Genomic DNA, 25,386 nt, shown 5'->3' with positions numbered 1-25,386 from the left:
AAAAAGTATGAAAAGTGGAAGATTGGAAATGGGTGATTTGGAGCGATGAGATGAAAGACAAAAGACGTCTCTGATGGGTGCAAATGGGTCTGGAAGAAACAAGGGAAAAAGGGGCTGGCTAACGTGTCGCGGGCGGAGGGGTTGGGAACGCCGCTCGCCTGTGGGAATCTCTGGTGCTCGGGTCCGGTGCTTCTGCTCCTCGGTGGCTCGAGCACGGTGCCGGACCCGGGGGCTCGAGCAGCGCCTCCTCGCCCACGAGTGAAAAGGGGGAGGTTTGTGGTGGGATGTCGGTTGTGACACCACCCACGGGTTGTGGTGATGGTGGGCACCACCGCTGCTGGTGACGGGGGATCCTGGGAGCGATGGCGGAGTGCAGCTAAGGTGTTGACCCCTCCGTGGGTAGGGGCTGTTGGTCCCGGGGCCCCGGTTGGGTAGCTGGGAGGAGGTATAGGTGCAGGTGCCGATGCGGGGAGGAAGCGTGGGCGCGGGTGCAACGTTGCGGTGCAGCGCGGTGCCGGATGGCACTGTTGTACTCACTCAGACACAGAAGGACAGAGTCTCTGGTAAACCAAACGGCTGGATGGATGGGGCCCGCAGCCGGCTGCGGTGTTCTCACTCTCCCCGGACGGGTTGATGGTGGCTGTCGTTTCCTGCACCTGTATGTGTGTTTGACTCCTATGGCTTCCCACGGGTAGTCCGCTCCCCGGCGTGTACGTGTCGGGAGAGCCCGTTTTGCCCGCAGGCGCTGGCCCTTGGATCTCTGGCACTTGGCGGTGGCTCTTATCCGGACGGGTTGGGCTGTTGCCTTCTGACGGGACTTGGTTGGGAATGAACCCCTGAGGTCCAGACCGCAATCAGAGAATTTGACCTTTACGGCGGCTCCTAGCCTAGTCAGGGTCTGAGTACCCTGCCTTGGTGCTTGGCTTCAATCTGCTCCCCCGTTCGGTACCGGCGGGCCACCGCCCGACCCCTGTCCTACGGTTCCGCTGACTTCCGCCAACTCCTGCAGACGGCCACCACCGTTTGCCGACCTTGCTGATTGTGCCTGGGCTCCGACCCAGACACACACAGTCTTTGCTCCTCTCACTTCCACCTCTCCACTTCAACTCCAAAACTCAACTGAACTCACTACTTTTCCCGCCTTTACGCCTGTGAACTCCTCGGTGGGTGGGGTCAACCGCCTGGCTCCGCCCCACCTGGTGTGGACATCAAGCCTAGAGGGAGGAAACAAGGATTTTGTTTGACTGGTGTAACCAGGGGAGGGTGTGTGTGTGTGGTGTTAGTGTACTGTGACCCCTGGGGTCCAGGGCGTCACAAACGGATTGAGAAGGAACAGTCAGGTTCAGTGGAGGAAGCCTGATGATATGGGTTGTTTTACAGTCATAGGCGTTGGATACTTGACCAGGATCGATGGTGGTCTCATCGCTGAGCTATATATGAGTATCCTACAAGACAAGTTACTTCGTACACTCGAGTACTATTGGTATGAAAAGGACGACATAGTGTTCCAGCAAGACAATGACCCAAAGCATACGTCAAGGTTGGCAAAGAAATGGTTCAATGACAATGAAGTAGAGGAGCTGGATTGGCCCCTCAGTCCCCAATTAAACACTTGTGCGTAGAGTTGAAGAAATCTGTATACATACCCAAGAGAGCCGACCAGTGTACATCAACATAGGGCCCATGTAGAAGAGTCCTGGGATCCAATTTCGGTTGACTGATGCTTCAATCTGATCAAGAGCAAGCCCAAAAGAATTCAGGCAGTGTAGAAGGCCCAAAGTGGATTTTCAATATACTAACAAAATAATAAAAATATAAATTTTGATTTTTAGGAGCAAAACTGTAACAATGCTGTGACATGACAAGAATCTGCATAACTAATCATACGCTAAATACATGCAAGTCAAATTTATGTATGAGATAGCCGAGATGATTGTCTATATAATGAAGGTAGTCTCAGGCTCAAAGCTGTAGTGGATGGTGAGATATGGAGACTGAAAGTCAAAAGTTCAGAATATGTAAATTTACATTGAAAATTCCTTTTGTAAAGTTATTCCAGTGACTATTGTGGATTTTTCTTACTGTAACATGAGGTACCACCAATTTTTAAACATATGCCAAAATTTTGGCACAGATCTCTGGAACAAAGTAAGCAAAGTAACAGTAAAGTTAGTCTATGTGGTCCTAAAAATAATCCGTGTTTATGAAACGGCATAAACCAGTGTGATCCATCTGTGGAATTTTCAGATTCTTTTCGTTTCGGTTTGCATTGTGTGACAATCAGATCAAATTGATAAACGTGCCCCCCCCTGCACCTGAATATGGGGGGAGAATAACCCTGTAATAGACATATCCATAAACTCAGGCTATTTGTCCCCTTTTCGTTGCGTGGTCACTGAGCGGTTTTCTCCTGCGTTCCGCCTGTCATCTGCTTGCTCAGCCTATAATCGAGGAGGGTGTTAATACTTTTGGTCATCGGATGTCTGACCGCATTCAGGGAATATCACATTTCCCAGTTTCTACCGTCCATCATTGTTAATGTGACAGAATCAATGTGCGCAGAACTTGTGTTTTCACTGATTATTGATCGATGAAACCTGAGATTTATGTACATTGTAAATACTGTGCGGGGGAGGAGGCGTCTATACCGGAGGGACATGACGGGTGTCTATACTTGGCTCTGGGTAGGGGGATGTGATCTGTTGAAATTCGTAGATAAATATGGACGCCTGTGTGCTGGGAGGGGCTCTCCCTGTACATAGCGATGGGGTGGGGAACATACTATTTAGGATGCAACTGATACCACTCTGTAAGCGTTTTTAACCTCACTCACAGCTGTTCCCATCTGAGATGCAAATGTTTACACGCCCTGCTATCTCCCATCACTGGTCAGCATTTCTAGCTGTCACACCCATCATATCCCCCCAAAATAACAAGTAAATCTAATTTCTTGAATATATTTAACATCTGTTCTTACGTAGGGTGACTATGGCTGCAGTTGGGGCTCCTCCAGTGGTCCGTGATCACCCGGCTTTCTGTGACTCCTGAGTAGTTGATCGCTTTCCTTGCCTCCTGTATGGTAAATCTTCTGGGGACCCTATGAGAGCGGGGTTACCATCCGGCCACAGGTGGAGCCCCCCACATTGGTTATTGGGCTTCTGATTGTCCGATATATCCATTTATACAATGAAATCTTCGTCACATCTTGTGTGGGACAATAATGGTGGCTTTATCTCACCTGGCTCAGATCTCTGCCGAATAGGTGTAGAAATACTGCCTAAAAACACTCAAAATACTCATCGTGGACTGGAAAAACTCCATAAAAAAACACACGTTACAAAATGCAAAAATAATAAAAAAAATATAAAAAAACGGTAAAAATAGTTGACCCTATTAGGCCTCCTTCACACACAACCACCAAAGTCAACTGTTCATCCTTCGTCCACAATTTCCAACCAATTCAGGCTGAATCAATCAGATTGGTTGTTCTCTGGGCTGAGTGGTGCAGCGAGGCGGCAGGGAAGGGGTTATGCTCCCGGCGGTCCTGCGGCAGGCAGTTCATAGCTTATTGATTGGGTATTAAGTTGTGTAGCGGTGGGATGTTGACACAAGCTGCTGTTAATGGTCTGCAGCGGATCGTTGTCTGTCTGATTGTGACACCCCTCATTGCCCCCCCAGCTCCCTATACTAACCATTTCCTGTCCAGCTGCCACCGGTGGATTGTATGTAAAGCCGGCAGCTGTATATTTGCAGGCTGCACGCGGTGCTTTATTTATTTATAACATACGGTGCCATACATCACAGTGACACCCGGTGCTTTCCATACAGTCGCCGTATCTCTATGGTGTTCGCCGTCCGCTCAGCGGTAGATCTGATCCATTTTGTATTCTCTCCCCGGTCGGTGGAGCTGGACGCAGCTTATTATAATGATTATTCTTGGCCGCTCCGTGTGGTGAGGGCTCATTTGTTTTCCGAGCTGTTGCTTTGTTTCCCATTATGCGTTGCCCTTTCTGAGCGCTGACGCTCTCGGAATGTGGAGTGGCAGCGGCCGGGGTGGGCGAGGATCGGGGGCAGAGCAGTTGTCGGATCTCGTTTTGGTTCCATCTAGATCTAAGCATTTAAAATAGAATCTGGTCTAAATTGCGCTGAATTTCGGAACATCGACCTAGGTCTTTTTTCAACCTATGTAACTTACCAAATCCATATTGCATGTTTCTCGCTTATTTTTGGGAAATTGAACTGAATTGACTCATATCTATTTGGTGGGAAATTGACGCATAGCGTTGGTTAGGGGCAGATTATCCGGCCATGATGGTGGTCGAGTAATGAGAAGGGGCAGTATCCACCAGACAAGACACCATTCTGGGCTCTCGTTGACCTTGATACGCTCCATATTTATAGGAAAATGACCACTTCCTTGGTCATTAGACCTGATCATCGGTGGGGTCCCCATGATCAACTCATTATTGGGGAACATGGCAGCTAGGCAATACCCTTTATGATCTTCTAGGAATCTAGGACTATAACTTACAGTATATCACAAAAATTAATACACCCCTCACATGTTTGTAAATATTTTATTAGCTCTGTTCATGGGACAACACTGAAGATCTGACACTTTGATACAATGTACAGTAGTCAGTGTGCAGCTTGTATAACAGTGTAAATGTGGTGTCCTCTAAATAACTCAACACACAGCTAATGTCTAAAACGCTGTCCACAAAAGTGCGTACACCCTTAAGTAAAAATGGCAAAATTGTGCCCAAACTTGGTGTGATCTCCATTATTCCCAAGCACTGTCTTAACGCTCTTGGGCATGGAGTTCTGAACTTCACAGGAGGAGCCTCTTCCATCCTCCATGACGACATCGAGGAGCTGGTGGATGTTAGAGACTTCGCGCTCCTCCACCTTCCGTTTGGGGAGGCCACACAGATGCTCAATAGGGTTTAGGTCTGGAGACGCTTGGCCAGTCCAGCACCTTTACCCTCTGTTTCTTTAGCAATACAGTGGTCATCTTGGAGGTGTGTTTGGGGTCCTTATCATGTTGGAATACAGCCCAGTTTCTGAAGGGAAGGGGGGATCATGCTCTGCTTCAGTATGTCACTGTACATGTTGACCTTCATGGTTCCGTCAGTGAACACATCCGACAGCACTCATGCAGCCCCAAACCATGACACTCCCACCACCATGCCTGACTGTAGGCAGGACACATTTGTCTTTGTACTCCTCACCTGGTTGCCACCACACACTCTTGAACCCATCTGAACCAAATACGTTTATCTTGGTCTCATCAGATCACAGGACATGGTTCCAGTGATCCATATCCTTAGTCTGATGGTCTTCAGCAAACTGTTTGTGGGCTTTCTTAAGCTCCATCTTTAGAAGAGGCATCCTTTTTGGGATGACAGCCATGCAGACCATTTGATGCAGTATGCGGCATATGGCCTAAGCACTGATAGGGCGGACCCCTCCCCCACCACTGTAACCTATTCAGCAATGCTGGCTGGACTACATATATTTTGAAAAGACGACCTCTAGATATGATGCTGAGCACGTGCACTCAACTTCTTTGGACGACCATGGCGAGGCCTGTTCTGAGCGGTTCCTGTCTTGTTAAACCTCTGTATGGTTTTGGCCCCCGTGCTGCAGCTCAGTATCAGGGTGCTGACAATCTTCTTATAGCCTCCGCCATCTTTAAGTAGAGCAACAATTTTTTTTTTTCAGATCCTCAGAGAATTCTTTGCCATGAGGAGCCATGTTGATCTTCCAGTGACCAGTATGAGAGAGTGTGTGAGCGATAACACCAATTGTAACACACTGATCCCCATTCACACCTGAGACCTTGTAACAATAATGAGTCACATGACACCGGGGAAGGAAAATGGCTAATTGGGCACAATTTGTCAATTTTAACTTAGGGGTGTACTAACTTTTGTTGTCAGCGGTTTAGTCATTAATGGCTGTGTGTTGAGTTTTTTTTAGAGGGCAGCAAATTTACACTGTTATACGAGCTGCACACTGACACTGTACATTGTATCACAGGGTCAGATCAATGGTCCCATGAAAAGATATAATACAATATTTACAAAAATATAGTTACAAAAATGTGAGGGGTGTACTCACTTTTATGATATACACATCAATACTTATAATATAGACATCAAGACATCAATGCTTATTTTGGGGAGATTCAAAGATCAGTACAACAATGGTTCTACGACCCTCATCCTTACCACTGGCTGTGCCCAATACCACAGCTCTTCTGGTATGCCAGATTTCGGCTGCCCCTTCATTATGCTGATGAATTGGGGTCCCAGAGGTCAAACTTTGATATGACTCAATTATCATTGATTGGAAAGTTGTATCTTTTACTTATGATGCATCATTAACCGCTTAGAATGAGCTTAATAGACACAAGGGAAGAGAAATTGTGTAAGGGCTCACTCACACGTGCTTATAAATTGGACAAGTGAAATCCAAAAAAAAGGGATTGCATTCGGACTAATATTATTCAATGAGTCAGTGCAGATCTAGTTTTTTTATTTCTCAGCTGTATTTGGCATGAGTTAAAAAAAAAAATTCCGGAACTGGATCGTGCACCCCGAATCCCGGGTAATGGTTGGACTCGGATCGGACTCTTGAACCGTGCGGATCCGGATTTTGCCGATCCGGGTCCGCTCAACACTAGTTATAACTCGATATCAAGTACAGTTGAGCTAGATGATTGGCTGGACCCTGGTCCAAAAGCCATGTCTGTTCTTTGTGGCCCCCGGCCGAGCCCTACGAAACCCCTCCTTCCTGATGGCATCTGGGATGGCTCTTGTGATTAAATAGAAAGGACCCCCTCAAGACAATGCACAAATGACCCCCTTAAAAACAGCACAGGGCATCGGCAAAAATACCTGCTAAAGTGGGAAACAAAGGCACAAAAAGTCTTTACAACGTGCACCCATCCATCGAAACCCGTGCTGCATCCATAAATGTAATAGATAGATCCAATAGAAAATCCGGCGGGCACTTCTTCTCTATTGTGGTACACGAATCCTAGAATGGACCCCAGGACAAACAAAATATAGGTTGGCACTAACGAAAATCTTGTTCCTTTTATATTCAGAAGGTTTACAGTGACGCGTTTCGATCTCACATATCAGTCCTTTCTCAAACAGACCGAAACGCGTGTCTCTAAACCTTCTTAGAAATGAATTAAAATAGAAAAGGAACAGGATTTATGTGAGTGCCGACCTTCTATATCTAAATGTAATAAATAGTTACTGATCCGTCACTGGTTTGGTGCGTAGGTGCTTGATATAAAGACAATTTGTACTCTTGGTCCCCACTGTGGGTTAATTCTATTATATGAGCAGGTATTGTTTTTCGGAGATGCCTTGTGTTGTTTTTTAGGGGGTTATTTGTGTATTGCATTTTCTAAATAGGTGCAGGATAATTTTGCTCCTACTAATCAGAAGAGGTGCCGGAGACCCCAGTATGTACGGGGAGGATCGCAGGGCTCTGGTCCGGCTACCAAAGTATGGATGTGGCTTTTGTGCTGGAAATGTTGTGGCTCATCTTGAGGCATCTGCGGAAGCCGAGTGCTCAGCTGTCAATATCTTAGTTGGTTGTCACCCAGCTTTACTAGAATCTGATTGAATGAAAAAACATCTGAGTAAAGCTTTAAAGCAGACGGACAAGGGCGAAGTGATACTAACCGGAGATTCCCTGCCGGGGGAGGGGGCTGAACTTCAGCCGAGAGTTTCGTATCTGCCATCAGGTTCTATATTTGGAGGGTGCTTCTGATTTTGGCATCTTGGGGCCCTGGAGGTGCCAGGACAACGCCCCGTTATCCTCTTCATGGAAGCCTTGATCTCCTTGCCACCAACACGGATTACTCGGGAGGTCACGGCGGCTTCTTCTCTCTGATATGTGTCCTCCACCCGCATAACTGGGCAGCAAAGCGGTGTCAAGAAGAACGGAGCGTGCGGTCAGCTAGGCAAAAACAGGTCTATATCTAAAGCCCGCTACACACGCTTCAATATATCTCACAATCCGTCGTTGGGGTCAAGTTGTAAGTGACGCACATCCGGCATCGTTTGTGAGGTATCTGCGTGTGACACCTAAGTGCGATCAGGATTGAACGCAAAACCGTTGATCGCAAACACATCGTATCTTTGTCTAGAATTGAGCGTTTTGTTGCACGAACCTAGTCAATTGTAACGTGTGACATCCCTCATACGATTTTGATGTCTGAGGCTATGTGCGCAGGTGTGCGCTCTGCACCGCAGCTTAAAAAAGGTCCGCTTCAGAGCGCATCTGAAAAGCTGCGTTCTGAAGCGCCTCACAATGTCTGTCATTCACTAATCTCTGTCAGTCGGTCACTATCTCTGTCCCTCACTCTCTGTCCATGTCAGTCTATCCCCCTCTCTCATATACTCACCGATCCCCGATCCGCGGCGCTGCACGGCATTCACACTGCTCCGGTGGCTTTTACTGTTTTGAAAAAGCCGGCCGCCCATTAAACAATCTCGTATTCCCTGCTTTCCCCGCCCACCGGCGCCTATGATTGGTTACAGTGAGACACGCCCCCCACGCTGAGTGACAGGTGTTACACTGCACCCAATCACAGCAGCCGGTGGGCGTGTCTATACTGTGTAGTGAAATAAATAATTAAATAATTAAAAAAAACGGCGTGCGGTCCCCCCCAATTTTAAAACCAGCCAGATAAAGCCATACGACTGAAGGCTGGTATTCTCAGGATGGGGAGCTCCACGTTATGGGGAGCCCCCCAGCCTAACAATATCAGCCAGCAGCCGCCCAGAATTGCCGCATACATTAGATGCGACAGTTCTGGGACAGTACCCGGCTCTTCCCGATTTGCCCTGGTGCGTTGGCAAATCATGGGTAATAAGGAGTTATTGGCAGCCCATAGCTGCCAATAAGTCCTAGATTAATCATGTCAGGCGTCTATGAGACACCTTCCATGATTAATCTGTAAATTACAGTAAATAAACACACACACCCGAAAAAATCCTTTATTAGAAATAAAAAACACAAACATATACCCTGGTTCACCACTTTAATCAGCCCAAAAAAGCCCTCCATGTCCGGCGTAATCCAGGATGGTCCAGCGTCGCTTCCAGCGCTGCTGCGTGGAGGTGACCGGAGCTGCAGAATACACCGCCGCTCCGGTCACCTCCACACAGCAACTGAAGACAGCAGCGCGATCGGCCGAGCTGTCACTGAGGTTACCCGCTGTCACTGGATCCAGCGGTGGCCGCGGGTAACCTCAGTGACAGCTCAGCTGATCGCGCTACTCACCTCAGTTGCTGCGTGGAGGTAAGAGGAGCGGCGGTGAGTAGCGCGATCAGCTGAGCTGTCACTGAGGTTACCCGCGGCCACCGCTGGATCCAGTGACAGCGGGTAACCTCAGTGACAGCTCAGCTGATCGCGCGGCTGTCTTCAGTTGCTGTGTGGAGGTGACCGGAGCGGCGGTGTATTCTGCAGCTCCGGTCACCTCCATGCAGCAGCGCTGGAAGCGACGCTGGACCATCCTGGATTACGCCGGACATGGAGGGCTTTTTGGGGCTGATTAAAGTGGTTAACCAGGGTATATGTTTGTGTTTTTTATTTCTAATAAATGATTTTTTCGGGTGTGTGTGTTTATTTACTGTAATTTACAGATTAATCATGGAGGGTGTCTCATAGACGCCTGACATGATTAATCTAGGACTTATTTGCAGCTATGGGCTGCCAATAACTCCTTATTACCCCGATTTGCCAACGCACCAGGGCAAATCGGGAAGAGCCGGGTACAGTTCCAGAACTGTCGCATCTAATGTATGCGGCAATTCTGGGCGGCTGTTAGCTGATATTGTTAGGCTGGGGGGCTCCCCATAACGTGGAGCTCCCCATCCTGAGAATACCAGCCTTCAGCCGTATGGCTTTATCTGGCTGGTTTTAAAATTGGGGGGGACCGCACGCCGTTTTTTTAAATTATTTAATTATTTATTTCACTACACAGTATAGACACGCCCACCGGCTGCTGTGATTGGGTGCAGTGTGACACCTGTCACTCAGCGTGGGGGCGTGTCTCACTAACCAATCATAGGCGCCGGTGGGCGGGGAAAGCAGGGAATACGAGACTGTTTAATGGGCGGCCGGCTTTTTCAAAACAGTAAAAGCCGCCGGAGCAGTGTGAATGCCGTGCAGCGCCGGGGATCGGGGATCGGTGAGTATATGAGAGAGGGCTGCTCAATTCAGTTACTCAGGGGATTAGCGGTCACCGGTGAGTCCTTCACTGGTGACCGCTAATCAGAACGCGACACAGACAGAGCCGCAGCATGACAATGAAGTCGGGTGAAGTTCACCCGAGTTCATTCTGACAGTGCGGCTCTTTCTGTGTCTGCTGTCATCTACCATTCAGCTCTGCTACATGGCTGTCTGTGGCTGCTGTCAGCGGCCATGTAGCAGAGCTGAATGGCAGGTGACATAGTAAAAACACATCCCTACACAGTACACACGCTTGGCAAGTCAATAAATAAAAAAAAAAAAAGGGTGCCCAATGCATACGTCACAGAACACATGATCTAAAGGATCGCACATAAAATTGATCAATTTAACATAGACTACTAACGCACGTGTGACAGCAAATGAACGACCAACGTGCAATCTCATAAGATCCCGTATGCAACCTGGGCGTGTCACATCGCAAATGCGATTGTACAACTAATTACAACGTGTAAAGTGGGCTTAAGACTAATGTGATCATAAAGGAGGACAGAAAGTATCCACATACCGTATAATACAACTCATTATCTAAGGGTACGCTGAGTTTTTGGTGCAGAAATTTTCTACCCCAGAAAAAGCACCTTGTGGCAGAAAAACGCACCAAAAAAAACATGCGTTTATGGTGCATTTTTGTGTCATTCATTTTTTTGCAAAATCAGTGTCTGGAAAGGCTAAAAAACGCAGGAAAACAACACACCAACAGCTGACATGCTTTCTGCACCCAAAACTGCAAGGAAAAAAGAAGCAACGTGCGCACAGCGCTTCTGAATTGTCATTGACTTTGCTGGCATAAGGATAGACATGCAGATTTGGGCACCAAACTGCATCAAAACCGCACCGTGCGCACAAGGCCTAATACTGCTGACCACCGGCCTGAATATCCTGTGTGAGAGGTTGTCAGCCCCGCCCCCTGGTGATGACATCACTGATGTGACATTCCTGCTGACCAGCAGTCTGTATATGTATATACTGTATATGACTATAATTAGTGCTGTCGCACGGTTGCCGTGGTGAAGGGAAGAGTTGGGGTTCTGCCCGGTCATTCTACATCCACACGTTCTTGAGTAACGAGCTGCCATCAGCAGCGCGGCGCCATTTCCTGCCCTCAGGGTCATTCACTGTGGGGGATTAATGATGGTGATGCACAGGATGGCGGCAGCAGCAGCATAGGGTCGGCCATGATTATCCCTCCTGATCCCCTTGTATCCAGGTGTGGTATGTATGGAATAAAGAAGGAGTGACGGCCGTACTGTACAGCGTTCCAGGGCTTCTCACAATCCTCTCCTGGACGTCTGTTATATGGTCATTGGCCACGGGGTCCCGTGTATGCGGCTTATTACTGCAGAGGGAAGGAGCAGATGTGCCGCCCCCGTGCCAGCAGCCGCTGCTACTCGGATCCGGACGTTCAGGGGTGGTGGCTCGAGGGTTTCCGGACCCGGGGGTCTCGCGGACACGCCGAATAAAATGGGGGACGTAGCTGTATGGGCTAGGCCGTAATAGGTTTGTGACGCCACCCACGGTGTGTGGTGAGGTGGGACACCACCGCTGCCCGGGGGAGATGTTGTGCAGCAAGTTGTTAACCCCTCCGTGGGCAGGGATGGTGGCCCCGGGACCCGATGGCTCTGGTGCAGGGGGAATGACGACAGAGGGTGCTAGTGTACTCACAGCTAGGAAAACACACAAGTCTCTGGTAAACCAAGATGGTGGTGGACGGTGCCGCGGTCGGTTGCGTTCGGGATCCCCCCACCCGGCTGGTGGTCTCTAGCCTTGTCCTGCACCTTTTTAGTAGAAAAGACTTCCTTGTATGAAAAGTAGGAGTCCGCTCCCAGCTGGATGTGGCCTAAGGAGCCGTGCCTGCAGACGCTGGCCCGTGGGATCTATGGGCCTTGGCGGTGACCTCTTATCCCTAATCGGTGGGCTGTTGTCTTCTATGAGGGACTTTGGGTGGGACAGGACCTTTAGTCCTGGCGTCAATCGGTTAATTAACCAGTTCCAGTTGGTTCTGGTTCCTGGCTTCAGGGTCCGAGTACCCCCCTTTGTGCTACGGTTTCCGGGTCGGTTCCCCGTGTCGGTACCAGCGGGCTACAACCCTGTCCCGGTCCACCTCGGTTCCACCGAGCCGTCTTCCCGTCTCCTGTTGACGGAGACCACCATCTGCCTCCTAGCCAAGGCACCAGGGCTCCTACCCTGATACCTGTCAGTTTACTTTAGGCCTGACCACTACTGAACTCAAAGACTGATCTGACTGTTCTCCCGCCCTGGGCTGTCTAAACCCCTGGGTGGGCTTGCACCAACCGCCTGGCCACGCCCACTGGTGTGTCTATCTGTGCCTAAGGGGTTGACTAGGGTTTAATGGTTGGCTGTGTGTTTCCTAGTAAGGTAACGGGGCCTATTTGTGACTACCTGGTTTTGTCAGGGCGTCATACAGACACCGAGCAGCAGAACAGTTCTGTATGTACATTGACTCCACTATCACACGACACGACCGCCCTCCGCAGAGAAACACCCGACTGACAGGCACAGGCCACAGGCATCGCTTACACTGCTGAGGTAAAGGGAAAGCCCAGCTCTGATTAGGTTGAGGGAAAGACCAACTCTGATTGGGAAAAGGGAAAGACCAGCTGTCAGTGGGAAAGTGTTTGTGCAGTATGGCAATATGAGTTAAGCGTAAAACAAGGCCATGGCTCGGACAGCGGGCTCGGCCTCGCCAAGGGTACGGCCTCACTGATACTGGGCAGGGGTATGGCCTCACCGATGCTGGACAGGGGTATGGCCACGCCGATTTTGGGCAGAGATACGGGCTTGCCGACATTGGGCAGGGGTACGGGCTTGCCTACTTTGGACAGGGGCTTGCCGATGTTAAGTAGGGGCTTGTCGACATTGGGCAGGGGTATGGGATTGCCAACGTTGGGCAGGGGTACGGACTTGCCGACGTTGGGTAGGGGGCTCGGTCTTGCCGACGTTGGGCATAGGGCTTGGCTTCGCTGATGTTGGGCATAGGTATGGCCTTGCCGATGATGGGCTGGGGGCTCGGGCTCGCCGATGTTGGGCAGGGGGCTCGGGCTCGCCGACGTTGTTCAAGGGCTTGGTCTTGCCGTTGTTGGGCAGGGGGCTCGGGCTCCTCGACGTTGGTCAGGGGCTCGAGCTTGCCGATGTTGGCATGGGGGCGCATGCTCACCGGGTAAGCTGGATTTGCTGTGTCATTGGTGGCAGTCGGTGGGCTCAGGGTTTGGCTGCTCAGCGCGGGGTTGTCACCATCTGCGTCGTTTTCTTCAGGTCCGGTGTCTGTTTAGAAGGTTGTAATTGCAGTCACCTGTGTTGGCCACGGTTTCCTGCGAAACTCTCCATCCGGTAGCATTATAGAGAAGTGTGGGGGTCCTCGCATGCGCCCCTTATAATTTGCTCATTTATGGCGCTGTCACACAGGATTCTTGACTCCACAGCATAAACTTCGGCGAAATACTGCAAACCGCTGACAGTAACGAGGTCAGTGCTGAATTTAGGAACGAGGCCGATTCTCCCGTTACTGGGGGAGGGGATGAATCCGGGGCACCAGGCGGCAGCACATTCTCGCCGGACGGCGCCTTCATAACATCGTTCGAATTTTTTACTTTGCAGCGTCCAGTACAATAAGGAAGAAGAGACCCTGACAGGAATTTAGTGGGAGAAAAATTCCAAAGGCCATTAAACCGGGTAATTTATATGGCTGCCGATTGTGTGCCTGGGGAAATATATTTCACAGGTAATTTCCAATCTGTCGGCCTGTGAAGGAAGCCATTATTCTAGCTAAAAAAGAGATCATGATGTCATGAGCACCATTAACCCTTTCAGGGTCGGCGCCTCCCGGCACACGCCTGGTTAATACCACCGCTGTTGCGCACGGACGGAAATTCTGGCGTATTTTAGATGGCTGGAGGGTCTGACAACCAGCGATAAATCATAGGATGAGTGTGGAGTCGGTGTCAGATCATACTGATTGGAATGGCTGATGATGGGAGTTGTAGAGCAGCAGCAGGGACATGTACGTGCGGTGCTGAGAATCTTCATGCTCCTATGATAAAGGCCATTTTTGGGAAAACTGAGTAACTACCAACATGGCATCCATAATAGCTGTTACAAAACTTTCTCAAATGCAGCTAAACATCCCATCCCTGTGTAGTGGGGCATATTCTATTCAGGAGTATTGTAGTGCTGAGTAACAACCAACATGGCCGCCAGGACTATTGCAGGACTGAGTGACAATCAACGTGGCCGTCCGGACTATTGCAGAGCTGAGTAACAACCAACATGGCCGCCGGGACTATTGCAGAACTAAGTGACAACCAATATGGCTGCACAGACTATTGCAGAGCTGAGTGACAACCAACATGGCCGCCAGGACTATTGTAGTGCTGAGAGACAACCAACAAGGCCACTAGGACTATTGCAGAGCTGAGAGACAACCAACATGGCCGTCCTGACTATTGAAGTGCTGGCTGACAACGAACATGACCGCCCTGAGTATTGCAGAGCTGAGTGACAACCAACACGGCTGCCAGGACTATTGTAGTGCTGAGAGACAACCAACAATACCACCTGAACTATTGCAGAGCTGAGACAACCAACATGGCCCCCCTAACTGTTGTAGGGCTGAGTGACAGCCAAAATAGCCGCCCTGACTATTGCAGAACTGAGTGACAGCCAACATGGCCACCCTGACTATTGTAGGGCAGAGTGACAACCAACATGGCAGCCCTGACTATTGTAGGGCTGAATGACAGCCAATATGGCCGCCCTAACTATTGAAGAGCTAAGTGACAACCAACATGGCTGCACTGACTATTGTAGGGCTAAGTGACAACCAACATGGCCGCCCTGACTATTGTAGGGCTAAGTGATAACCAACATGGCTGTCCTGAGTATTGTAGGGCTAAGTGACAACCAACATGGCTGCCCTGACTATGGTAGGGCTAAGTGACAACCAACATGGCTGCCCTGACTATGGTAGGTCTAAGTGACAACCAACATGGCCGCCCTGACTATTGTAGGGCTAAGTGACAACCAACATGGCCGCCCTGACTATTGTAGGGCTATGTGACAACCAACATGGCCGCCCTGACTATTGTAGGGCTATGTGACAACCAACATGGCTGCCCTGACTATGGTAGGTCTAAGTGACAACCAACATGGCCGCCCTGACTATTGTAGGGCTAAGTGAGCAAGGATGGTTGACCTTAGGGAGATCAACATCCACCATTGCTCTAGAATCACTGCGTTGAGAAACACGTGATGGTGTCTCCGCAGTGGTGGATGTTGATCTCCCTAAGGTCAACCATCCTTGCTCACATAGTCTTTTACTAGGCAATGTCCCACTAGCCAGATTCCTACTCCACACTGATGAGGGGCAAATACCCCGAAACGGCTGTCTGTGGATGGATACCATGTTTGGCATAGGTGGTCTTCTTGACTGGAGACTGTCCTTCCCGTGGTTGTTCCTTCCCGGTGAAAGACCTGGCTAGTTTCCTGCCAGCGTTGAGAAACATGTGATGGTGTCTCCGCAGGCCTTCTTGCTTTGAATATTGTAGGGCTAAGTGACAACCAACATGGCAGCCCTGACTATTGTAGAGCTGGTTTTCGATTGGTTTCCAAGACTCTGCTGTAAAGGCGACCATATTGGTTATCACTGTTGTGTGAGCAGTAACAGTGTTGGTAGTGTGAGCAGTGACATGCTGGAACTTGTAGTCCTACACAGGTGTAAATGCCCGCTCTCCTTGCTTTACCCTGTCTCACCTTTGTCTGCTCTTCACAGCGACTTCTAAGGGTTAATCTCATCACAGGTTCCCTCCGTTGAGTGATGGAGACACGATGGGGACGCTGCCCTGTGGCGCGGATGCCGCCATTACACGCTGATAATGCGCTATTGATTGAGCCGGATGTCCTGGTTTACATTGATAAAGCAGGCGGCGGGGGACAGGTCCTGTGCGCAGTGTTTAATGACGGTCACCGCCGCCACCGCCATTAATAGCACTTCATTATAAGCTGTGCGTTACGGCTCGCGCCGGTCCAGTCATTCATCACTGCCGCTCGTGTCGCTACGTGACGGACGACTTTTTATGTTTTATTAATTATAATGTAAAAAAATATCAAATGCTGCAGATCTGTCACCTGATTGGCTGCGATAAACGCCACGTCCAGCGTCCTGCAAGTGACGCAGAATCTGTGCGTACGGAGAACCACAGGGATATTCCCGCAGGCTGTTATCATTTTACAGTATATACAAAATCTCCGCTTGCTTTTAGTGAATGGAAATGGAATAATTTTCATGCAAAGTCTTTATTCTGGCTGTAGGGTATGTGTGTGGCGAGAGGGGGCGCTATGGGGTGTCTGTCTGGAGTTGCAGTGTGTTGGCTAGGAGGCAGGACACGGGGTGATGCAGGGTGTCTGTCCGGTTCTGTAGTGTTTCGGGGATGACACTGCAGGGTGTCAGGTAGGGGGATGCTGCAGGGTATTTGTCCGACGCTGCAGGGTCAAGTGTCGGGGAGGTGGATGCTGTAGGGGAAGGAGCACTGCAGGGTGTTGAGGTGGTGGGCGCTGCTGGGTGTCGGGGAGGGGAGTGTTGAAGGGTGTCGAGGAGGGGGCCGCTGCAGGGTGTTGGGGAGTGGATCGCTGCAGGGTGTCAGTGAGGGGGGTGCTGCAGGGTGTTGGGGAGTGGAACGCTGCAGGGTGTCAGTGAGGGGGGTGCTGCAGGGTGTTGGGGAGTGGAACGCTGCAGGGTGTCAGTGAGGGGGGTGCTGCAGGGTGTTGGGGAGTGGAACGCTGCAGGGTGTCAGTGAGGGGGGTGCTGCAGGGTGTTGGGGAGTGGATCGCTGCAGGGTGTCAGTGAGGGGGGTGCTGCAGGGGGTGTTGGACCTGGCTGCTGAGTGTCGGGGAGTTGGATTCTGCAGGTAAAGGAGCGCTGCAGGGTGTTGAGAAGTGGAACACTGCAGGGAGTCAGGTAGGGGAGTGTTGCAGGGTGTCAAGGAGGGGGCCGCTGCAGGTTGAAGGGGAGGGGAGTGTTGCAGGGTGTTGGGGAGGGGAGTGTTGCAGGGCGTTGGGTGGGGGAACGCTGCATGGTGTCAGGGAGCGGAAAGCTGTAGGGTGTCGGGGAGCGGAATACTTCAAGGTAGGGGCGCCGCAGGGTGTCGGGCATTGGCTGCAGAGTGTCGGGTAAGGGAATGCTGCAGGATGTCGGGGCCAAAGAAAAATGTGTGCTACTAGATTCAGTTGTAATAAACCTTCAGCTGTGAGAGCAGAACTAGGCCAAGACGAGAAATCTTGCAGCAAAGGGTCATCATCTGCCAACAGAGGCCGCTCAGCCCTGATTATTAACCATGAGCGAAGCCAAACCCAGCTACGAGCTGGAAAGTTGGAGAACTCTATATAGTCATGACTGATGACACTGTATAGGCCCCAGCCCCTGCCCTTGTTTATTGCCCCTGTCATTTTGCACCGCTTATTGTCCACATGCTCTTTCCCCGTTTTTTTGCCCTTGTACACTGCCCCTATTTATTGCCCCGTCCACTTGCACCATTTATTGCCTGTGTCCTCTGCCCCTTTTATTGCCTGTTTTCTTTGACCATTTATTGTCTCCATACAGTACTCTTGACCCGTTTTTTTGCCCTTGTCCTCTGTCCCTCTTTATTACCCTGTCCTCTGCCCCTTTTATTGCCTGTGTCCTCTGTCCCTCTTTATTGCCCCGTCCTCTGCCCCTTTTATTGCTTGTGTCCTCTGGCCCTCTTTTTTGTGCCGTCCTCTGCCCCTTTTATTGCTTGTGTCCTCTGTCCCTCTTTATTGCCCCGTCCTCTGCCCTTTTTATTGCTTGTGTCCTCTGTCCCTCTTTTTTGCCCCGTCCTCTGCCCCTTTTGTTGCCCCTATCCTCTTACTGACCCCTTCCATTCTCTCTTGCAGGATGCAGTATTGGGCCACCCGTCTGGAGCGAGAGTTTCACCAAGTCATGAGGAACTTTGCGGGGTCTCAGCAGTTACAGGGGGTGAGTACTACTACTCCATCATCCCAGACATGAACCGTCAGATCCGAGTCTGTGATTCCTCAGTCCGGGGGGCTTCCAGGGGCTCCGCTGCGTCATCTGTTGACATTTTGGGACTTCTCTTGTCTTCAGATTCATTCCAATTTCTGTCCGGCATCTGGTCAGTCTGATTGTGCCGTTAGGTTGCCGTTTGTGAACAGATGGCTGGAGGTGATGGCGCTGAGCTGTCGTGAATATGAAGTCACCAAGCTTTCCCTGACCCCTGAGCGGATCTGCCCGGATACACGGTGACGCTTCTCCCAATACCTGTAGTGTTGCATTCGGATTTGACAACCAATGGCTGTCAATGCAGCTCTGGGAGGTGTCGGTCAGCTTCCTTCTGATTGGCCGCTCTGTCCCGTATAATCTCCTTTCAGGGTTCTGGGAAAGCAGCGTGCCGCCCTCCCTCGTCATCCATCTCTCTCCACATCTAGGAGGAACATATGTTGTGGCTCTTAATGAATTTGCATAATGAGGCCGCCTCTCATGAATAATGCATGTGCGTCCTGCCGGCGGTGGCCTCCTCCGGATGGTGTCACACTGTCACTGATATGTTGTTTATTATTTTAATTAAGAGCGGCGTCGTAATGTCGCATCAGGAGGAGCCGGCCTGGCGCTATCTCCGCTGTGAGCACCGCCGGACGCGGCCTGGTCTGTTACACACGTCTGGATTGTGCAATTTCAAGAATATCGTGCGCGCTAAATCTACGTGATCCATCTTGCGTTGTCAGCCGATGCAGGCGCACTACAAGTCCCAGTAATTATTTAGTACAGCTGTCATTTCCCAGATTGCATTTCCTCAGAGACTTGTATCCATATCTGAGAAAGCAGATTGACAAACAAAATGGCCTCCATTACTACGTCCCCACGGGGTGACAATTACCTTTTCTAAGTATAGCTCGTATGGCTGTCAGGTTGTCACCCATTTTTTCCAGAGAAGGATGAATAAAATGAACATATGACAGAACTGTGGGTGGATTTGTGACAGTTTGGACGTGGCGGTATTACATTTATTGGTAATGGATGTGACGGGTTTGGATTTATTGGGTTAGGATGCAGCAGGTTTGGATGTGGTCATTCATTAATTTATTGGGTTTGGATGTGGCAGTTTTGGACTTCTTGGTTTTGGACATGGCGGTTCTATATTTATAGGGTTTGGATGTTGCGGTTTTGGATGGGACGGTTTTGGATTTATTGGGTTAGAATGTGTCAGGTTTGGATGTGGCGGTTTAGGACTATTGGGTTTAGATGTGGCAGTTTTGGATTTATTGGATTAAGGGTACTTTACACGCTGCGACATCGCTAGCGATCTCGTTAGCGATGTGAAATTCTAGATCGCAAGTGCGATCTTTCGAGGTCGCACATGAGTAAAAGGACCTATGTGCGATCTCAAAAGATCGCACTTGCGATCTAGAATTTCACATCGCTAACGAGATCGCTAGCAATGTCGCAGCGTGTAAAGTACCCTTTAGGATGCTTCAGGTTTGGATGTGGCGTTTTATTATTTATTGGGTTTAGATTTATCGGTTTTGCATTTGGCGGTCAGGGATTCATTGGGTTTGGATGTGGCAAATTGGGGTTTATTGGGTTAGGATGCAGTGATTATTGATGTGGTTGTTTTGGGTATATTGGGTTTGGATGTTACGGTTATGGAATTTTTGGGTTTGGATGTTACGGTTATGGAATTTTTGGGTTTGGATGTTACGGTTATGGAATTTTTGGGTTTGGATGTTGCGGTTTTCGATTTATTGGGTTAGAACGTGGCGGATTTGGATTTATTGGGTTAGGATGTTGCGGTTTAGACTTTATTGGCTTTGTATTTAACAGTTTTGGATTTGGCTGTTTTGGATTTATTGGGTTAGAACGTGGCGGATTTGGAAATTTTGGGTTAGGATGTTGCGGTTTTCGATTTATTGGGTTAGAACGTGGTGGATTTAGATTTATTGGGTTTGGATGTTGCAGTTTTTTATTTATTGGGTTTAGATTTATTGGTTTTGGATTTATTGGGTTAGAACGTGGCGGATTTATTGGGTTTGGATTTTGTGGGTTTAGATTTTGTTGGGTTTAGATTTATTAGGTTTGGATTTATTGGGTTTGGACCTGGCGGTTTTGGATTTATTTAGTTATTATGTGGTAGTTTTGGATTTATTGGGTTTGAATGCGGCGATTTTGGATTTATTGGCTTTGTATTTAACAGTTTTGGATTTGACTGTTTTGGATTTATTGGGTTTGGATGTTGCGGTTTTCAACTTCTTAGGTTAGAACGTTGCCGATTTGGAATTTTTGGGTTAGGATGTTGCAGTTTTCGATTTATTGGGTTAGAACGTGGCGGATTTATTGGGTTTGGATTTTGTGGGCTTTGATTTATTCGGTTTAGATTTATTGGGTTAGAATGTGGCGGATTTGGATTTATTGGGTTAGGATGTTGCGGTTTAGACTTTATTGGCTTTGTATTTAACAGTTTTGGATTTGGCTGTTTTGGTTTTATTGGGTTAGAACGTGGCGGATTTGGAAATTTTGGGTTAGGATGTTGCGGTTTTCGATTTATTGCGTTAGAACGTGGCGGATTTAGATTTATTGGGTTTGGATGTTGCAGTTTTTTATTTATTGGGTTTAGATTTATTGGTTTTGGATTTATTGGGTTAGAACGTGGCGGATTTATTGGGTTTGGATTTTGTGGGTTTAGATTTTGTTGGGTTTAGATTTATTAGGTCTGGATTTATTGGGTTTGGACCTAGCGGTTTTGGATTTATTTAGTTAGTATGTGGTAGGTTTGGATTTATTGGGTTTGAATGCGGCGATTTTGGATTTATTGGCTTTGTATTTAACAGTTTTGGATTTGACTGTTTTGGATTTATTGGGTTTGGATGTTGCGGTTTTCAACTTCTTAGGTTAGAACGTGGCCGATTTGGAATTTTTGGGTTAGGATGTTGCAGTTTTCGATTTATTGGGTTAGAACGTGACGGATTTATTGGGTTTGGATTTTGTGGGCTTTGATTTATTCGGTTTAGATTTAGTGGGTTAGAACGTGGTGGATTTATTGGGTTTGGATTTTGTGGGCTATGATTTATTGGGTTTAGATTTATTGGGTTTGGATTTATTGGGTTTGGACCTGGCGGTTTTGGATTTATTTGAGTAGTATGTGTCAGGTATGGATTTATTGGGTTTTAATGTAGCGATTTTGGATTTATTGGGTTAGGACATGGCGGTTTAGAATGTATTAACTTTGTATTTAACAGTTTTGGCTGTTTTAAATTTATTGGGTTAGGACATGGTAGTTTTGGAATTTTTGGGTTAGTAGGTGCCTGTTTTTGGATGTATTATCATAAAATAGTTTCTTTATTCAAATTCCATTAACGATTTTACGATGAAGACCTCTTGGTCGATTACTGCCCGGTTGTGACTGAAGGGCTGAATGATCCATCTTACGCTTATGACGGTAGTGGAGACATCATTTTGGTGAGTTTTTTTCTAATAACTTGTATTTATTGGGTTAGGACATGGAGGTTTTGGATCTATTGGTTTTGGATTTATTGGGTTTAAATGTGGCGGTTTGAGATTTATTTTGCTCGGATTTAATAGTCTTTTATTTGTTAGTTTTGGATTTATTGGGTTGGGATGCTGCAGGTTTGGATGTGGCGGTTTTAATAATAATTAATAATAATATTTAATCATAATAAATCTTTATTTCTATAGCGCCAACATATTCCGCAGCGCTTTACAATTCAGGAGGATCATATACAAACAAGTAACAGTTATAGAGTATGGAAAAAAGAACCCTGCTCGAGAAAGCTTACAATCTACAATGAAATGGGGGGGGGGGGACAAGGTACAAGTGCTTATTTACAATCACAATCCGTGCCATCTCAAGGAAATGGGGGATAGATAATGGCTTCCTGGACCAGTTGGCCAGAACCTTGAGATGCATCTGGGTGCCATGGAGTTTGACGTGGGGTTATGTTCTGAGAAGTTGTGGAGGGACTATGTGAATTTAGTTTGGCTAGGGAGTGAGATAGGTACCCTAAAAGATGCGTTTTTAGGGTGAGTCTGAAGCTGAGTAAGTTGTGATTCGTCCTAGCTTCTTGGGGTAGAGCGTTCCAGAGGATTGGTGCGGCTCGGAAGAAGTCTTGGATCCGGGAGTGGGAGGTTCACATTAGTGTAGATGCTAGTCGAAAGTCATTAGCAGAGCGTAGAGAACGGGTGGGGTGATAGAGAGAGGAGGGTGGAGATGTAGGGGGGTGCCGCATTGTGGAGAGCTTTGTGGGTGAGAACAAGCAGTTTGAATTGGATCCTGTGATATATGGGCAGCCAGTGCAATGACTGGCACAGAGCAGAGGCATCCGAGGAGCGGTTAGCCAGATAGGTGACCCTGGCTGCTGCATTAAGGATGGACTGTAGAGGAGAGAGTCTAGTTAGGGGGAGACCAATTAATAGTGAATTACAGTAGTCAAGGCGGTTTTGGATTTATTGGGTTTGGATTTGGCTGTTTGGGGTTTCTTGGGTTAGGATGTGGCGGTTTTGCAATTATTAGGTTAGTATGTGGCGGTTTAGCATTTATTGAGTAAGGATTTGTTAGTTTTGGATTTATTGGGTATGGACGTGACAGGTTTGGATTTACTGGGTTTGGATATATTGGTTTGGGATTTGGCGGTTTGGGATTGTTTTGTGTTAGGATGTGGCAGTTTTGGATTGATTGAGTTTGGATATGGCGGTTTTATATTTATTGGGTTAGGACGTGGCGGGTTTGGATGTGGCAGTGCTGGTGCAGGACCCTGGAAGCGAGACCTTGTACACAGAACTTTTCTTTTAGCTGTTGCTGATCTCCAGTGTCCGGCGCTGCCTGACAACAGCTGGGGGGTCAGGGATCATCGTTGGGCACGTTCTGCGGAGCAATCAATGCACATTATGCGCAGCGGGGAGAGGCCATTTTGGGAGAGGTTAAATGATAGCAGCACTTACAGGAAGTAATGCAGCCATTTAGCGCTATTAAATCATGCAGGGTGGAATAATTTAGATGCTTCCCTCATATCCCCCCTTCCCCCTTTCCAGCTTTGTGATTCGGAGAGCTGGTTCCAGCAATTGATGGTGCTGGTAGCGTCGTATACCGCGTCCCACAAACACCAGGCGCTCGCTCCGCTAATGACATGCAAATGAGATGCTAATGTGTCTGCAATAACTTATGTGGAGCGGCTTCTGACAAATGAATGTGGCTGGGACCTGTCCCCCTGGGTGGTGATTAATGTGCGCCCGGCGCTGCTAGCGTTTTTTTTTTTGGCAATCTGCGCTGTGCTTTGGGCTGCGAGCTTCCTGAAGACAGTGGCGGATCTTGATTGGATTTCTTGTCCCTGGAGGTGACACTTGTGGGTGACAGAGGCCGAGAAGGAGGCGGCCGCCTAATCCTGTTATTACCATTAAATCACTCGTTCTGCATCTTCCCCGGGGCGAGCTCTCAGCACTGACGGGCGAGTGACACGACTCCAGGAGACCAGAGAAAAGCGAGTGGACTGAGAAATCATCCACCTGCCATAATACAGAGAGAAAATCCAGGGACGACCGGACACCATGCTCCGCAATGCAAAAGTATGTGTATTACTGCAAGATGTGGGGACGACCATGCTGGGATCCTACACACAGAGAAGCTTCCACCCAACAACTACTATAATACTGCCCCTATGTACAAGAACATAACTACTATAATACTGCTCCTATGTACAAGAATATAACTGCTATAATACTGCCCCTATGTACAAGAACATAACTACTATAATACTGCTCCTATGTACAAGAATATAACTACTATAATACTGCCCCTATGTACAAGAACATAACTACTATAATACTGCTCCTATGTACAAGAACATAACTACTATAATACTGCCCCTATGTACAAGAACATAACTACTATAATACTGCTCCTATGTACAAGAATATAACTACTATAATACTGCTCCTATGTACAAGAACATAACTACTATAATACTGCTCCTATGTACAAGAATATAACTACTATAATACTGCTCCTATGTACAAGAACATAACTACTATAATACTGCTCCTATGTGCAAGAATATAACTACTATAATACTGCCCCTATGTACAAGAATATAACTACTATAATACTGCCCCTATGTGCAAGAATATAACTACTATAATACTGCCCCTATGTACAACAATATAACTACTATAAGGGCTCGTGCACATGTGTGCGTATTGCATGCATTTACGCTACGTCTAGCACTGCAGTGTAAATGCATGCGTCCTGCGTCCCCAGCACAATCTATGAAGATTGTGCATAATCGATAAGCGCATGATGCTTTTTTGAACGCAGCGATTGGGATGCTTAAATTTTGACCCAAATCTGTGCGTTCAAAAAAGCAACATGTCAATTAATTTGTGCGCTTTGGATGCAGCTCCCACTCTGTCTGTGGTGGGGGCAGCATCCCAAGCGCATGAATTCTGCATTTGTTCTGCTGAAACACTGCATTCATTACGCAGTGTTTCTGCAGCGATTTGAAGCGCACATGTGCTGTCAAATCGCTGCAGAATATTCAGCAGGTACGTGCGAACATAGCCTAATGCTGCCCCCTATGTACAAGAATATAACTACTATAATACTGCCCCCTATGTACAAGAATATAACTGCTATAATAATTGCCCCTATGTACAAGAATATAATGATTATAATACTGCTCCCTATATACAAGAATATAACTACTATAATACTGCTCCCTATATACAAGAATATAACTACTATAATACTGCTCCCTATATACAAGAATATAATTACTATAATACTGCTCCCTATATACAAGAATATAACTACTATAATACTGCCCCCTATGTACAGGAATATAGCTGCTATAATACTGCCCCCTATGTACAACAATATAACTACTAAAATACTGCCCCCTATGTACAGCAATATAACTACTATAATACTGCCCCCTATGTACAAGAATATAACTACTATAATACTGCCCCCTATGTACAAGAATATAACTACTATAATACTGCCCCTATGTACAAGAATATAACTACTATAATACTGCTTCCTATGTACA

At 47.9% G+C, this 25,386-nt stretch overlaps 1 protein-coding gene across 2 annotated transcripts in view; it reads left to right on the top strand.

Annotated features, from left to right (window-relative positions):
- Positions 1 to 25,386, top strand: part of CACNA2D2 (calcium voltage-gated channel auxiliary subunit alpha2delta 2) — a 196,764-nt gene that overhangs the window by 23,122 nt on the left and 148,256 nt on the right. For both annotated transcript variants that reach the window (XM_075321644.1, XM_075321643.1), the window contains exon 2: positions 18,208 to 18,289. In XM_075321644.1, coding sequence (XP_075177759.1) covers positions 18,208 to 18,289 — 82 coding nt within the window. The remainder of the gene's footprint in view (positions 1 to 18,207; positions 18,290 to 25,386) is intronic.

The sequence above is a fragment of the Anomaloglossus baeobatrachus genome, chromosome 8 (genome assembly GCF_048569485.1).
Source record: "Anomaloglossus baeobatrachus isolate aAnoBae1 chromosome 8, aAnoBae1.hap1, whole genome shotgun sequence".
Classification (NCBI taxonomy): Eukaryota; Metazoa; Chordata; class Amphibia; order Anura; family Aromobatidae; genus Anomaloglossus; species Anomaloglossus baeobatrachus.
This window is presented reverse-complemented; position numbering and strand designations above follow the sequence as displayed.